General features: G+C 37.8%; 2 protein-coding genes across 3 annotated transcripts in view; both read left to right on the top strand.

The window, feature by feature from the left end:
* Positions 1 to 1,912, top strand: part of LOC311098532 (uncharacterized protein) — a gene marked incomplete at both ends in the record, with an annotated part of 9,166 nt that extends 7,254 nt beyond the window's left edge. The window contains 2 exons of the mRNA XM_084138765.1: positions 1,414 to 1,535; positions 1,844 to 1,912. Coding sequence (XP_083994891.1) covers positions 1,414 to 1,535; positions 1,844 to 1,912 — 191 coding nt within the window. The remainder of the gene's footprint in view (positions 1 to 1,413; positions 1,536 to 1,843) is intronic.
* The window catches only part of fgd1 (FYVE, RhoGEF and PH domain containing 1), a 50,921-nt gene continuing 35,074 nt past the window's right edge, over positions 1,279 to 17,125 (top strand). Inside the window, exons 1-3 of one of the 2 annotated variants that reach the window (XM_084138710.1) lie at positions 1,279 to 1,535; positions 1,844 to 2,010; positions 4,015 to 4,396. In XM_084138710.1, the coding sequence (XP_083994836.1) occupies positions 4,246 to 4,396 (151 nt within the window). In that variant the 5' untranslated portion in view covers positions 1,279 to 1,535; positions 1,844 to 2,010; positions 4,015 to 4,245. The remainder of the gene's footprint in view (positions 1,536 to 1,843; positions 2,011 to 4,014; positions 4,397 to 17,125) is intronic. The other variant, XM_084138711.1, reaches the window with a different exon arrangement.

Here is a 17,125-nt window from a genome sequence, read left to right as displayed (position 1 = left end):
ATGCTTTGAGACAAACCAAGTGCAAATTCATAAGGCAACACCATTGCTGAGTATTTTCTCCTTAACCCTTGTATGGTGTTCGGGTCTGTTGGACCCGTTTTCATTTTTTATCAAAAGAAAAATGATACAATTAATATTTTTTTCAAACTGAGACTCATTGGCCTTGGCTCATTTTCTGTGAGGAATATATATCAGAACACATTTTCAATGAAAACACACTGTACACCCCCCCTACACATTTATATTACACACAGGATGTTCGGGTCCACTGGACCCGGGGCTAATAAAAGTGTGGAAATTGTAGGTCCTGTGTACCTTTACTCTGTCCTCCTCCTGTCAGGGCCTGCTGTTAGTGTGTGTATGTTCTTGTATATGGTTTATGAGGACACAAATGTGTATAATGGCATGGGTATTACAACGTAAACATGGTTTATGACGACATCTGTGTCCTCATACTAAAACATACTAAATGGTGTTTTTTGAAATTCAAAAAATGGCAAAAGTTTTCTGAGACTGGTAGGTTTAGGGGTAGGGTTAGTGTAGGGGGACAGATTATACAGTTTGTACATTAGAAAAAACATTATGCCTATGGAGAGTGACCGTACACCACATATCCAAGTGAGTGTGTGTGTGTGTGTGTGTGTGTGTGTGTGCGCGTGGGTGTGTGTTTTGTGTGTGTGTCTGTGTGTGTGTTGTGGGTGTGTGTGTTGTGGGTGTGTGTATGTGTGTGCATGAGTGTGTGTGTGCGTGCGTGTGTGTGTGAGAGAGATTGTGTGTAAGTGTGAAAGAGTGAAAGAATGAGTTTTGTGTTACTACTCCTGCCATTCCCACACGAGGTTGCAATTCTTAAATGTGATCTAACAAAGGTAAAGAGAAAATATTAACCATATATGCTGTTTATATTGCTTGTAATTGGGATGAAGTAAACATATGTTGAGTATTTTAACATAACATTTTTGATTGTGTTGAATTAAAAAACCCAAAATGCAGCGGGTCCACCAGACCCACGAACACCGGCTGAGTAACAAAAATATGAACACCACACAAGGGTTAAAACAGTCTCAAAATCGTGGTTTGAAATCATGTCACAAACTACCTTGCAACCAATCACGTCAGCTTGTGATCATCAACCAGTGAATCTGTGAGCTGGCATGAGTGGAGGCGGGGCTCATTTGCATATTCATACAACTGCATATACTAAATGAGGCAAGGGTGTAGAGTTGCATTCAAGATATTTTAAGGCATGAAGATATTTTTTTTCAGGGAAAAAAACGTTTAAATGTGTCATTTTGGTGATCAAATATGAGTTTTAAGTGATACAATTATTGACTACAGGATAATTACCTTCATAAAACCTGCAGAAACCGTTAAATGAATCCTAATTTCAATGCAAATTTGTATTGTCATCATCAGCCAGACATCACGAGACACAGGGCACCTCAGAAGCCCTGAAGAGACGTCAGCGGCGCACCTCAGGGTCTCGTTCGCGGACGTCTTCCGCCACGGTCTACAGTGTGCTGGTGGATGACAATGAGGTACTGTTGCACAACAATACATCATTTGTATTAATGATAATACAGGGGATTTTTCTGTCATTATTTACTCACCCTAATGTGGTTTCATTCCAGGAAGTTGATTATTAAATAACTTCTGGGGGAAGTTTTTGAAGTTTGAGTGTGTTTCATAGTACAGCGACCTTGATAATGACCCCTTTAATACAAAGTTCTGTCATGAAACTCTAGCAATTGTGCATGTCTATTGCAAAAACTGCAGGGCATGTGTCATCCATCTGTGTTTTGATTGCAAATGTCCCTTTGCTAATATATTTGCATCGTTTCCCCAGCCGCCGAGGTATAGCCTGAGAAGTCGGAAATCTTTGTGCGGCTCAGAAGTTAGCCGAGTGAAGGACTGATGCAGAATATCTGGAAAATGTTTTATTGTTAATCACTGGACCAGATCTTTGGATGGCAGAGATGCCAGTTCATCAGAAAGAACTGAACCCTTTGAAAGGTCAGAAAGATCAAGGACGTTTCATCCGTTCTTAATGTATGTTGTTTTTATTGTTTTGTTTTTAAATATCCAATAAATAAATTCCAGTGTAGCAATTTAAGAAACTGTCCGTTTTAACTACTGTATCAGAAAACCTGTTCCCCTTTACTATGAGTATGACAGGTAAATTGTTTATCTGACTTTCTAAGCAAGACTGACATCTAATGGTCAAACTGTGTAATTGACGCCACCAATTATAGAAAAGCCTCAAACCACCTTCCTAGTCAAATACTGTAGTTAGTGGTGGGTAGGTCCTTTTTGCTCTTTTTAAGTCAAAAATGGATTGAATTCTGTACTTTATGACAGATGCAGGAATAGATTTGAAATCGTCTGAACCTCATTATACCTGCAATGATGATAAACATCCAAAAAACGCATTGCATAGAGAGACGTGTGAAGAGATCCAGTCCTGCAGCTGGACAGAATCTACTGGCTCAACTCAACTTGTATAAACATTACAGAGTTTGATGGCGCTCTTTCCACCCATAACATGTTCATTTATGGGAAAACACACTCAGAAGGTTCACACTGCTGACAGAAAGGCAAAGGGTCGGGGTAATATCAAAAAACCTGTCATGGGCTTGTCAAAGTTATTTTTTACTCTGAGATAACAAGAATTGAAAAAGATATTAAATTATATTGCTTACAGGAAATGACATCTTTTGGTTAGGACCACTGAGTTTTGTTTTTACACATTTTCATGACAAATTGAGTTATTAAATTAATGTTGGACAATTTTAAATGTGTATTTTAAAAAAATATATATTTTATACATATTTAAGAATGCGATTGGACATGCAAGTTGAATCTTAAATGCAGTCATAATTCATTTACACAATGAATCATGTGCCATAAAAGGTTATATGACAATGGAGTGCTATAACCTAATGACACCCAATTATATCCGCCCAAATGCAAAACTGGCTAAAAGTTGAATCGGAGTTTTTTTTTCACTCCCTCTGAAAACTCTTCAACTTGAGCTACTGGTGCAATGTAGGTCAAATGGGACGAGTCCATGTTTACAACCACTTCAGCTCTCCTCCAAAATCCACATATTTTTATGGGGTGTAAATGTTTAATTTATGAAATATAAACGATCTTCCCGATTAGGACACACAGGAGTTTCTTTTCATGAAGGGGGAACGTTCAAATCCTTTGAAAGTCTTTCCTCTGCCTCAGATTTCAAGCACAAACCCTTAGGAAAAGAAAGGGAGAGAGGGAGAAAAAAAAATGAGAAACAGACTTTGGGAAAAGAGGAGAGAGAGATGGAGGGGGTTGAAGCTCGGTTTCATATGTCCTGGTGGAGGAGGAGAAGGAGGAGGAGGTTTTCAGTTTAACACACTTTGGCGTTGTCGAGTCCCACAAAAGAACGGACGAGCAACCGGTGGAGAGCGACAAGAGCGGAATTGTAACATTGCAACATTGTAACAATGGAACGTTGCGACAGTGTAACATTTGTTTAGCGTTCGAATCCCGCTTAAGAGACGCCGACAGTCGGAGGAGTTTTCAAACCGCGAATGTGAATTGTGTTTAAAGCAGCTGAGTGTGCATATTTTTGGATACGGTTATTCCGAAAGGAAACGGAGGGGAAACCCGTTGGAATAAGAACGACAATATGCGGCGCCTTAAAGAAGTTGTTTAACGGGAAAGTTCGTTTTAAAACGCGAATGTCACTAACAGAACCAATGTGGTTGTTCAAAGCAATTTTGCATTGGAAACGTCATGTAAAAATGTCAATCTCTTCTGATATGGATTCATAATGTCTGTACGTTATTCATTGCGTCTGTTTGTGTACATTCTGTGAGCGCCTATATGAGGATGACCGTAAGACTGCAAATGGCATAAGAGGATGATTGCTTTTCATAAAGGTCACTGCGTATTGGGAGTTCTTTATATCACATTTGCTTGGACTTGTGTGTGGTTCTGGTTAAACTGATCGTTGATGGCTGTTTCTGTTGCTCAAAGCGACTTGGATCGGATTGACTCTCCACCGGCTGATCAGGGGGGATCGATCTGCCTTATCCAGCATCTACAGGAGGAGGAGGCCGTCGGGACACAAGAGTGGCTGGTGGTTTTGCACCTGGACTATTTTGAAGATACGGCTTTTATATCTGGACCTGGAATATAGAGCCCGTTCCCTGGAAATAGCTCGCATCTTGTGCCCTATATGCCTGCGTGAGGGTTTTGCAGGCAGGGATGCAGTTGAATCGACCCAAGAGCGCGCATCTCATCAGCTCCTCCAGTCCGCACAATTCATCCTCCTATTCCAACCAGTTCAAAAGCATGCGCTTCTCTTACCACATCAGCAGCGGCTTATCCAGTCCACAGCCAGCCCTGCGCAGAACAGGTGAGTCCGGATCTTAAATGACACTATACAAATGCTCTGATCACAATTTTATTTCCTTATAGCAAGAGTGTTTTGGTTTCTCCAGCAGTACTGCCAGTACCAAAGCATCATTACACATAACAGACGTAGATGTGTCAGTGACAAAAAAGGATGAAGGAGAATTCTTAGAAAAAAAATTAGCTTAAGGTGCCAACCTCTTGGGAAAGTAATATTTGCATTGTTGTGTTAAGTTTTGTTGTTTAAGCCATTTTCTAAAAAAAAAAAAAAAAAAAAGTGATTTATTGCCTCTATAAAAATGTCAAGTGATGTAACCACCGTTTTCAAATATATGTTCAAGTTTGAATCATACGTTTTTTTCAAGATTACTGTATTTAACCTGAACACGACTTTTTTTAAAAAAGGTAAAAAAATATGTTTTAATATCACAGTCATGAGGTCCTGTCTATTTTGATGTTTTTTTGTGTTTTTTTTGTCACATGACGACACAGTGACTTCCTGTGTGTTGGTTATGCCACACTGACTTTAATTTGGGTCACAATTTTTTTAAATGATGAAATATTATGCCATAAAGTTTTTTTCAAGAATATCAGCCTTTTAATATCAATCTGTATGGTTACATCACCTTGACCATTTAAATTTTTAATAAAAAAAAGAAAAAGTTTTGTGTGTGTGATATAGTTTAGTTGCCTTTTTAGTGTATATTTGATGGACTACTTTTTTGAACAACAAAAACGAGCATCACATCTTTGATACAAACGTAGATAAAAATCGGATAAAAACCAAAGCTTGCAGGTTAAAACCCCGGGTAGATACACAAACTATGTCCGTTGTGTCCTTGAGTAAGACACTTAACCTCCAGGGACTCCAGAAGAACAGAACATGTAGTAAATGTAGGATAAATAAGTGTATTCTGGATTTTGTTTTGTTTTGTTTTTTGTTAAAGTTCTCCAATTTACTACAATTGTTACCTCAACACTCCAGAACAAAAAAATCACACTTCAATCAATCACGTAACAGCCCGGCATGACAATGTTGACAACAGATATAAGTAATATTCATATAGAGAAAATGTGCCCAACATTGTGACACATTACTAATTCACCCAACTGTAAATTGCTTTGGACAAAAGCTTCATCTAAAGGGCAAAATAGTAACGCATTTGTGTTGATGTAAACCGAAACATAGATGTTGAATACTTGGAATGCTTGATGTTGAAATGCTCTTGACTCCGGATGTCTTTAAGACTAGAAAAATGCCACCACTCCAGTCCTTGTGTCTACTATATTGTGTAGGCGCTTGTACGGTCGAGTCCCAGAAAAATCACCTTTACACTATATTAAGCTGGTTTTAATGATTACTGGAAAGAAATCAGCATTTGTCTTATTTATCCTGCACAACACTGAAGCAATCGTGCTCTGAATGAATGTGCTTGAAGACAAGGTCATCAGTCACAGTGGCATAATGTATTCGCCTGCCAGCGCACGTTTGTCTCAGAGGACAGCATGTCACTAAATCAATGCCCTACCAGCAGACTGACATTTTCATGTGATTCCCATTCAAAGGAGATCATAGGCTACATTTATAAAGAGCATGCAGTGAGTTATCTTGATGAAACCGTTTGCAGTAGCCACAGTCTATGTAGAGAAAGGGTGTTTGTGATGCAGTTCGTCAGATGTTCGTTGTGCATGTAATGATATTCACATGCTCTGCTGCTCACTTGCTGATAAGGCAACAGCAGAGACCTTGAGGCGAAGCCTCGTCGTCCTCGTGTCTTTTTGGAGCTACGCTGCCATGTTTGTACTCGACTGTGTGGTTACTTGAGGTTCTGTCTGTTTTGGATATTTACTCAAGCACTGCACTGTGAAATCCAATTAAATGTGTCTGGAGTTCAGTTCAGTTCAGTGGGTTGCATGTCTGCTGACCACCATACTCGCTAGTGGCTTTTAGATGCACTGGAAGGCCAAACGCATGAAGCGACCATCCCTGGTGAAGGTGGTCTTTAATAACTAGTGGTGTTTGCTCAATCCATTACTGTTGCTCATGGTTTGGGTTAGGGATTTGTACAAACCCTTGACATTGTCCTGCACTGTTTGCACATGAATGGTGCTTTAAATTGTGTGGGTTACATAGCTATTGTTCTGCAGTGCATGATGATATCTTGTGCAGTCAGTCTGTGTTTGAAGAGCACATCATGAATAATCTGATGTTGACCTTAAAGAAGGGAGAATAAACGTGGAGTAGAACTGTTGGTGAGTGAACACAAGAGGATCAAACGAACCTGGATTATAGAGCGCTCGAACGAGAACAGTTTCCATTATCACTCATAAAAATAGCATGTAGGCTGTTATTTTGAAGCGTTTTTATCCTCACTGCATATGACAGTAACAGATGGGGTCGTGACTCGTGGGAGTTTTGTTCACACGTTTAAAGTTATTACCCTAAAATGCATTCAGATCTGCAATCAATATAACTGGATCAGATATGTTTGATCGCTCTTAAAGCGATAGATTTGCTGTTTAAAAGAGGCCTAGCTGGAGACATCATTGAATGGGTTTAATCATGTGCATTCTTCAGAGGTGGACAGTAACAAAGTACATTTACTTGAGTACTGTACTTAAGTACACTTTTTGAGTATCTGTACTTTACTTGAGTATTATCTTTTCTGGAAACTTTTTACTTTAACTTCACTACATTTGAAAGACAAATATCATACTTTTTACTCCACTACATTTCTGTCAAGGTCCTTGAGTAGAAAGTACCGGTAGTAACGTCAGTCAGGGGATGATTTTGGTTTGGAAATGAAAGTCGGGTTGATACCAGAACCCGACGTCAGATTTACGCCAGAACCCGACGTCGGACAGACGTTGGATTTTGGTTGGAAATGAAAGTCGGGTTGACGTCAAAGCCAAAAAACTAAGCCAAGGGCACTATTTGAGGGAACAGCCATTTGGGTGTCCGAAACCATTGTAGACGTTATTGAGTGCACTTATTCAATCTCATATTCAATCTCACTACTGGAACTGTGTTCTAGAAATAAATGTGATATTGATATGAGGGTAAGCAGGCATAGATTCAGAGGCATAAGGTACTGTAAGTATTACATTCAACAATGCAACAATAATAAAACAATGCATTGACATTTACTTTTTACTTTTGATACTGAAGTACTTTTAAAAACGAGTACTTCTGTACTTTTACTTAAGTAAGAATCGGTCTTTACAACTTTTACTTGTAACGGAGTAATATTTGACCAGTAGTATCTGTACTTTCACTCAAGTAAGGAAGTTGTGTACTTTGTCCACCTCTGGCATTCTTAGCATTGATTTTTATCAATTTAGTCTCTTCTGCTCACCAAGGCTGCATTTATTTGATCACTAATGCAGTCAAAACTAATATTGTGAAATATGATTAGAATTATGTGTACTATGTGAATATATTGTAAAATGTAATTTATTCCTGTGATCAAAGCTGAATTTTCAGCATCATTACTCCAGTCTTCAGTGTCACATGATCCTTTGTGTGTGTGTATATAGTGTAACGTTTTAAATGTCTTTATTCTTACTGTTGATAAATTTAATGCGTCTTTGCTGCATAAAAGTATTATTTTACTAAAAAATACTTTTGCTTATTAGTACCAACTGACATCAGTGTTTTTTTTTTGTTTTTTTTTTGACTAAAGTACATTAGAGAACCATGTAAATGCCATGAAAATGATCATAAATCATTCAGCACCATGGTGGTATCATTTGATACCATTAATGTACCATGATATCGCCACAGTGCTTTTTTTTTTACCAGGAAGGTCTCAGTGGGAAGTTGTGCTTGTCTTCATTTTAAGAATACATTATTCTATTGTAGAAATAATTGCAGAAACCATATTTTCACACCATATTTTCTATGTCTCTGAGTTTGTTTGCCTTGGATGAAGGAGTTTTGCTGGAAAATGTAGGAATGTGAGGGAAGAACGCGTTGCAAATACTTGGATCCGTCTGTTCTTAAAAGGGTGTGTATCTGATCAACGCTCGAGTACGATCAGCCCCACAACTCCCATGATCATTGTCACATAGTTTTGGAAGACAATCTCATCTCCTCCCAGACTGATATCACGAGTAGCTGTGAGCGAGAAAACTGCAGCTCCTTCAGTTCTGATCATTCTGAGCGGCTGCTGTTATTATGACAGTGTGAAAGCGCAACAGTTCTCATTGGTCAACTGCCAACTCGGTAGATGAGTAGGAAGTCTGTCTGGCTGCTCGGCCTGGCGCTCTTGGAGAATTACACTTGTGTGAATGAGCCAAACTCCCTGTAAATCTCCAGAGCGCCGTTAAAGAAACAGTTCTCGAGATGTATCCATATATAGGTTGGGAAAGGAGGAGACCGACTCTGTACTGGGAGATTGTGCTTTAGTAAGTCCCATATGCAAAACAGACCCACGCTCATGACCCTCTAGGCCTCTTTTATAAACGCAGAGTATGGGACAAGACAGTACGTTTACTTTACCTCGCCCTAGTTTGACAGCCAGGTTTCCAGAAGTAAATATCACAATCATTTGCTCCTCAGAGAAAATTATTTTTAACAGTAACATATAAACCTTTGAAGATAGACTTGCTATGAAATACGAGGTTTTTAAACGATGATATGTGTTTCTGTGACAGCCAGAAATAAGTGTGATAAATTACGGCGGTAAACACCCGCCCACTCCCATGAAGCGCTGTTGATGACATAATCGAGTCAATCTTCCTAAACTCCCAAACTACTTAAACTCTCAAACTACTTATATGTTTGTACATAAGTGCAATAAATTAAAAATATTTTGTTTTTATACTAATCAATGAGTATGAATCAAGTTTTACTTTATTTATTTGTTTGTTTGCCTCAAATAAAAGTTTGTAATTTTGTATTTATTTCGGAGCTGGTTGGTTTGTTTCATGGTTTAGAGCTCTTTATTAAAAGTTTTTCTATTCCAATGGAGAAAATAATTTGGGGAAATAATAAACTTCCCCTTTCAAGGTCATTGAAAATTTGGACGATTACTGTTGTGCTCTAGTCGTAGTATCGTCATCATTGCTGAGTAACAAATTATGTGTGACGTCTAGTAAAAAAAATTGTTTTATTAATAAGTGCAGCCTATAATATGAAAGTCTTCATGCAGAACTTGAAGGATAAAACTATTCTCTTTATATTGTTTTTCCAAGTTTCTCTAGAAAAGTCTGATTCGTTTTGGCAGAATCATTGATAGAAAGAAATTTGATCAGATAGAAATGTGAAATCTTAAATCTTGGCCTTCATAAATGCTTTGCTGACCTCAGCCTCTGGAACAATGGCAGCAGAACTATGCCTTCAATTCAGCAGACGTACCCCTTTAAGACGTTTATAAACGCCCACATGCTCATATAAAAGCCATCTGGTGGAGAGATTAGATTACCCTGAGGTGGTTGTTTCCATTCTGGATGTGTGTCTTCATTTCCAATATTATGAATTGTGAAAATTGTATGTTTGCACACTTTGTAGCACTAAATGACAGATGACCTTCAAACCCATACATTTACGCATCACAGTAATTAGTATTTAGGGTTAGAGAATTTAACAAACCCATAAGTATTAAACTTTGGTGTGTGAATAGTTGATGTATATATTGATGTAATAGTGATGCATTAAATAAGCATAAGAAACTGTCCAAATGTTTTTGTCTCATTACTGGATTAGGAAAGAAATCATGTCCAAGAACCTCAAGAGCCTAAAGAAGCCTAACATACTTGTACTATTAGTGCAGACTAGTACAAGTCTATCATTCATTTCCATAAGCACATTGAAATTATGGGTCATCTAGTCATCCAAAAACAGACTACTTTAAGTTTTTTTTCTTATTCACTACCGTTCAAACATTTTGTCTAAGACTTTTTAAAAATGTTTTTGAAAGAAGTCTCTTATGCTCACCAAGGCTGCATTTATTTGATCAAACATACTGTAAAAACAGTAATATTGTGAAATATTATTTAAATTAAATAACTAGTTTCTATTTTAATATATTTAAAAATGTAATTTATTCCTGTGATGCAAAGCTGAATTATCAGCATCATTACTCCAGTCTTCAGTGTCACATGATCATTCAGAAATAATTTTAAAATGCTGATTTACTGCTCAAGAAACATGTATTATTATTATTGAAAACAGTTGTGCTGTTTAATATTTTTTCCCCATTTTTTTTATTTTTTTATAAAAAATTCAAAAGAACAGCATTTATATGACAGAGAAATCTTCTTTTGTGACATTATAAAAATATTTACTGTCACTTGATCAGTTGAATGCATCCTTGTCATATTTCATGGTTGAAATTAAAATAAATTGGTTAAAATATCCAATCAAGACCATCTACAGTTACTGGTGTTCCTCAGGGCTCTGTTTTGGGCCCGCTTCTATTCATTATCTACTTACTCCCTCTTGGCCACATTTTCAGGAAATATGGTATCCATTTTCACTGTTCCTCTAATGAGACCCAGCTCTACCTGTCTTCCAAACCCTCTGGCTCTTTTCCTCCACCTTTGTTCAGCTGTTTAGCTGAAATTAAAGATTTGCTTTCAGCTGACTTTTTAAAACTCAATAGTGATAAAACTGAGGTCCTATACTTGTAGGCACAATATCTACTAATAGTTAATATTTACTATTAACTAAATCTGATTGGTTTTTTTTGTGAATATTGATTATAATGCAATTTGTCCTTCCCCACAGGTTAAGTTGTCATTCTGGATAGCACACTTTCCTTCGAAGCCCATGTTAATATAACGCGTGCTACATACTTTCACCTCTGTAATATTAATCAACGCTGCAATCTTTATCCATGCATTGGTTACTTCACGTATCGATTATTGCAACACTCTTCTTACTGGTCCTCCTTCCAAACTTCTCTATAAACTTCAGTTGTTTCAGAAGTCTGCGGCTTGTGTTCTTTCTAGAACTCCTTTTACTGAGCACATTTCCCCAATTCTCCAGCGACTACACTGGCTTCCAGTAAAGTATCGCATTGATTTCAAAATTCTGCTTCTCACATTCAAGGCAATTCACATCTCGCTCCTCCATACTTTACTGATCTTCTCCATATTTATACCCCTTCGCACGCTCTTAAGATCTTCACTCTCACTTTCTCTTGTCACCACGTATACGCTTAACTACCATGGGAGCTAGAACTTTTAGCTCTGCGGCCCCTCGCCTGAATTCTCTCTCTCTCTCTCTCTCTCTCTCTCTCTCTCTCTCAATATTCGTAATAGTGACAGTCTGCATACTTTCAAATCCCATCTTAAGACCTACCTTTTTACCCAGGCTTTTTTATTAGCCTGTATTGTATTCTACTGTATCTATGATGCATGTGTGCTGTTATGTATTTGTATTCTGTGATGCTAATGGGGTTGTTTTTATTTATTTATTTTCTTTAATTCTTTAATATATTACTGTTTTCATTGCTTGTAAGGTGACCTTGGGTGTTATGAAAGGCACTGTTAAATAGAATGCAGTATTATTATTATTATTATTTGTTGAACAACAGTCTTAATTTCTTTTCTTCTTTTTTTTACTTTTGAACGATAGTGTAAATTTTTTATTTTTAAGCCATCAGAAAAACTGACATTGTAATAATAAATATCCATGCGTGTCGATTGGGTTTTACCTTAAATTGGGTTTATGACCTTTTACCGATAAAAGACCACAGTTTAAGGTGTTGACATGACCTCACAAGCTGTTGTGTTAAGCATAATTGTAATGCTAATGCACTCATTGTGAATTAAATAGATTCTATTGGAAACAAAACAGTTCCCTCGTGCTGTAGTAGTTATTTTTTATTAAATGGAGTGAAATTGCAAATACAGAGGAAAAGGCAGTGTAGCAGAGAGTTCATCTGATTATAGTTTCAATTTAGCAGGTTGATTTATCAGCCCTGCGTAATATTTAGACATGGTCTACACTTTCTTTATTGTTGTAGAGTAGTGTGATTTGGAGTCTTTGGGGAAATAAACAGTGGAGTGAATGGAGCAACTGGGAGCTGTGTTGATGAAGCTTTACTGTTCTGTTTTTCTTGTTAGGATCCCATAAAATTCTCTCTATTGGTTTTTGCATGTTTTCATTTTTGTTTCATAATTGTATCCACATTTCGTGCTGTGCAGGATATGAAATAAACAAACACACAAAAAAAATCGGTTTGGTCGTTGCTTTAGGATCAAACTGTTTCAGGTGCGTTTCAGAGCAACCGTCTCCACAAAGCAAAATGGGTGTTTAAAAAGTTTAATATTTTAAAGGGATAGTTCACCCAAAAATTTAAATTCTCTCATTTACTCACCCTCATGCCTTCCCTGATGTATATGACTTTCTTCAGATAAACACAAAGATTTTTATGAAAAAAATCCATCTCTGTGAGTCCATATAATGCAAGTGAATGGCTGCTGCTCGGCTGACGCTTGATAAACCACACACAGCGATTGTGGAGGGAATCCATACGACCCCAGTGGATGAATCAATGTCGATAGGTCTGTGCATACGAACAATCATAAGAGTGAGACGTGATGTAAAAGATTTTTTTTTCTTACACACATCTATCATTTCACTTCAGAAGACATTGATTCATCCACTTGGGTTCACAATTTTTCAAATGTCAGCTGAGCGATGGCCATTCAATGGCATTATATGGACTCACAGAGATGGTTTATTTTGCTAAAAATCTTAATTTGTGTTTAGCTGAAGAAAGAAAGTCATATGCATCGGAGATTGTAAGTAAGTGATGAGAGGATTTACATTTTTGGGCGAGCTATCCCTTTAAATTTAGTGTTTATATGAGCACTTGTAATGGTGATGCTTTGCACACAGCAAACACTGATAGTTTCCACTTCTGTTGAGCTTCCAGAAGGTCCATAGTTTTCTAAAAAACAGCACAGTTGTACGTAAAGAGTTAAATGATGAGAAAATACAGCTATCAAAGAGCACTGACAGGCATTTCGGTCACACATGCACCACTCACGGGTATAAATAGAAACCTCAGAGGTTTGGCCAGGGCTCGCGGAGAAGAACCGGAGGGACACAGCCATGATGTTACAGAAAAAGCAATGGTCGTTCATGGGAGTCGTCAGTTTCACCAAATCCTGCTCAAGCTAAAGTGCGTTTACTAGTCAACCCCCAACCCCAGAATGAGATTTTGCCCTTGAGCAAGACACTTGACCTTTGCTTCTCCTAAACCACATGACCTCTAGTCCCCTTAGGGCGCTTTTTTTTTATATTTCCCCTGTGAAATCGAGGTTATCATAAGAGTTCTATATTGTGCAAACCCTGGGTGAGTAATGCATGTGATAGCCTGAAGCGGATGTGATGAATCGCAGTGCCGACTGAGCGAACAGTCTTTAGCAGGTACTGTGCGAGTGTTAGCTAGCTGTGAACAAAGTGACAGCGTGACAGTCTGAGCGAGATGCTATTAATGTTCTCTCACCTTCCACTTCCCTTTCCTTCCTTCTTAATTCAGTGAAAAACACTTGCACCTTGTGGCTGCTTCGTATCTGTTTAAATGCAAAGACAAATTGAATAAACCAGGACCTGTAGTTCTCTTAGGTGGAGGATAGCTAATAGGGAAACAGAGATACAGGGGAATCTTTCTTGTGCACTTTATGCATGGGTATTGTATTTTATTATTTTACTTTATTATATTGTACATTATTTTATTTTCCTTTTTTATTTTTTGGTTAATGTAGTACAGTATTTTGTCATTACTTTTAAAAATAAAAAAATAAATTTATAAATGTAAAGATTATTTTTCCTTGCCTTTTTAGATTTATTTCCTTTTATTTTTTGTTTATTTTTAATGTATTATTTTGTTATTTTTTTGTTTTTTTTTGTTATACGAAGGTCACATCACAGACATATTTCCTATTTTCCAAAGACGTTATTGTATTTCCTATTGAAACAGGAAGTTTGGACAGGACATTTTTTGTCCCACTTTTTCATGGATCTTTTAAACGTCCCATTTTGTAATTTGTTTTTAAATTATGTCTTAATTTATTTTTGCTGTTTTTCAAGTGCCCTTTATGCCCCAAACATTCAAACTTATTATATATTTTTTACTATTTATATATATATGTATGATAATGTATAATAAATGGTGTGAATTTTTTTTTTTGTTCCACTGCAAACACAATATAGATCTTTTTTTTTTAAATGTTAATGTACTTGATTACCAGTGTAAACGAAAAGCTTATCAAATTAGCCTTAGCATGACAAAGTAGTAGTAAAATGTTTGAAATTTGCTATTGTCAAGTAAAACACAAATAAGAAATGTGATGAAAATGACGTGTATATATAGTTTATAGAAAATCACAATTTTCTTCTGATGCAAATATGTCCACTGTTGGACATTGTTAGTGGACTAAATAAACTAGTGAGAAGAATAGTGATTTAAGAGATTGCCCATGTTTGAAGAAAGACCCTTAAATGAATAAGACTGCATATTGAGTGTGTGCGCGTGAGCTAAAATGCTATCTGCTACTGCAGCTGTAAGCAGAGGATGAGAGAGGGAAAATCAAGGGAAAGTGAAGACAGTGTGTCACTGTGTCAGCGTGTGGGAATGCCGTGCTGCTGTTTGAAACCACGGACAACGTGGCAGGACTCAGGAGAAAGAGAGCGGAAGCTCTAATCGCTCGAGAGGGAGCTTTAACCCACTCGCTCAAATCCTGGACGCTTTAATCTGCTCAAGTAAACGGGGAGGGCTTGATAAGTACAGAGATGGGTTTCAAAATCACAAGCTGATTAGACGGCTCACGAGAGAGAGACGAATGTGTGTCTGGGGGGAGGAGGGGGCGTCTTCGGTCTCTGCTTCTCCACAGCAGAAAATGTAATGAGAGAGGCAGACAAAATACAACATGTGACCTCTTAACCACGTTTTTTTTCCAGCAGTGAAGGGATGAGAGAAATGCATGCACTCCATTGATTTTCCTATACGTGTAGCATTTTACGCATTTTTTTCAGCATGGTCCGCATCCAAGTCCACGTGTGCACTGGTGTCGATGTATTAATGACAAAACCATATGATATGATAGACCGATGAATCACATTCATTGTGCTCACTGATCCATAGGTCTTGCTCATGATAAGAGCAAAATTCATTTCTGTTTTCTATGTAAATTGTCTCATTTAATTCAATGCAGCAGTTAATGTAGAAATGTGTGCATTTGGGGGATGCTTTTATCTAAAGTGACTTGCATTTGATCAGCTCATGCATTCTCTGGGAATGAAACATGACCTTGGCGTCGCATGCTTTACTGTTTGAGCTGTGGGAACACTTCAATTTTTATGAAGTCATTGTGCTCGTTTGATGAATGTTCCTTTGTTTTGGATGTTACTTTTTATGCAGTGGGTAATATAACTGTTTGTGAATGTAAAAGGTCTGTAAAGATTCAAAGATCGAAGTGCACGAATAATTGAGTTATTGTCTCCCAAAAGAAAAAAAACACAATTCTGAACTGTCTGAAACGAGTCATCAGTAAATCCAGTCTTGATTCCTGCACAAACCTATGTAGGTTTCGTAACAAATTTGCATAATGCCAGTCTATGGTCTTCATTGTCCACAAACAACATCTTTGATCCTCATACACTGTATGTAACTGAGGCCTGGAAGAGTTCATGTCTGGTTCATGTTGTCAACATTTTCGGCTCTGAGAAAGCAAATCCACTTCTAAAGGATGAAGACTTGGGCTGGAATTGATGCACTATATACATTCAGCTCTCTCGGCTCCGTGACTTTAAGATTGTCATTATGAGACTCAGACTCAAATACCAAAGTCAAAGATCACTGAACCCACATTCCAGCCCCGTCTGAGCTGAACAAAGCATTGCATTCCTGACCGCTCGGAGAAGAGCTCATCTATACACACAATAGTACCAGAATTGAAATAGAAGCATGGAACGCTTGTAACCGAAGCAAGATGGATTTTCTTTGCAAGAGATAAGTGAAGCTACTCGCAGAAAAAATCAATGGCATCATAAATCTTTTACTCCTCATGCACCATTCTGAAGGTTTTCCTTGAATATCTTTCTATCTCTAGAGAGATGCTTTGAGCAGGTTTGGTTTAGGGAAGACCGTAGATCGCAGAGGTGTAGCGTTATCTTAAGCCGTTTACAACAGAAACCGCTTTTGGAGGAAAACTGATGTCCTTTTGAAGTTTATCAGGAATCTGCTTATTTAACCCTGGTTTACATACATTGTTTGCATAATTCTGGTTAGTAGGATGGTAAAAACTGAGTTGCATTGTAAATGCTAACTGCTTATTATTTACAGTCACTTGAAAGTCAGCTGAGGCTTGTTTTGAAACGGACCGGATGTTATTAATCATGTTTTTAGGATCATGCGTTCTCACCAGTGAGCAGACGACCAGCCCCCTCTATCTGAGAGTGTTGTTAGACATCTGGTAAAGGGGGCGTAACCAATCCAGCCCTCTGGGAGTGAGTTCGACATGTCAGCAAGCAAACAGCTGAGACTCTCAAGGCCTCATTCGGCCCTACAGTACGGCGCTCACACCAGCTCCATTACAGACACAAGACCCTCCAGTTCAATAAAAGCCCACCGTAATCCACTGATCCACTTGTCCTTCACTATGCCTGTGTTCAGAATAGCATGTTGTACACTACTCTTACTATTTGTGCAGTATGCAGCTGTGCAAATGTTTGGTGTGCATGCATGGAATATCTGAATGGCCTTCTATGTTTGTA

This window comes from Abramis brama, assembly GCF_963993115.1.
Source record: "Abramis brama genome assembly, chromosome: 16".
NCBI classification, from domain to species: Eukaryota; Metazoa; Chordata; class Actinopteri; order Cypriniformes; family Leuciscidae; genus Abramis; species Abramis brama.
Note: the sequence above shows the minus strand (reverse complement) of the source record. Positions and strands in the feature narration are given on the sequence as shown.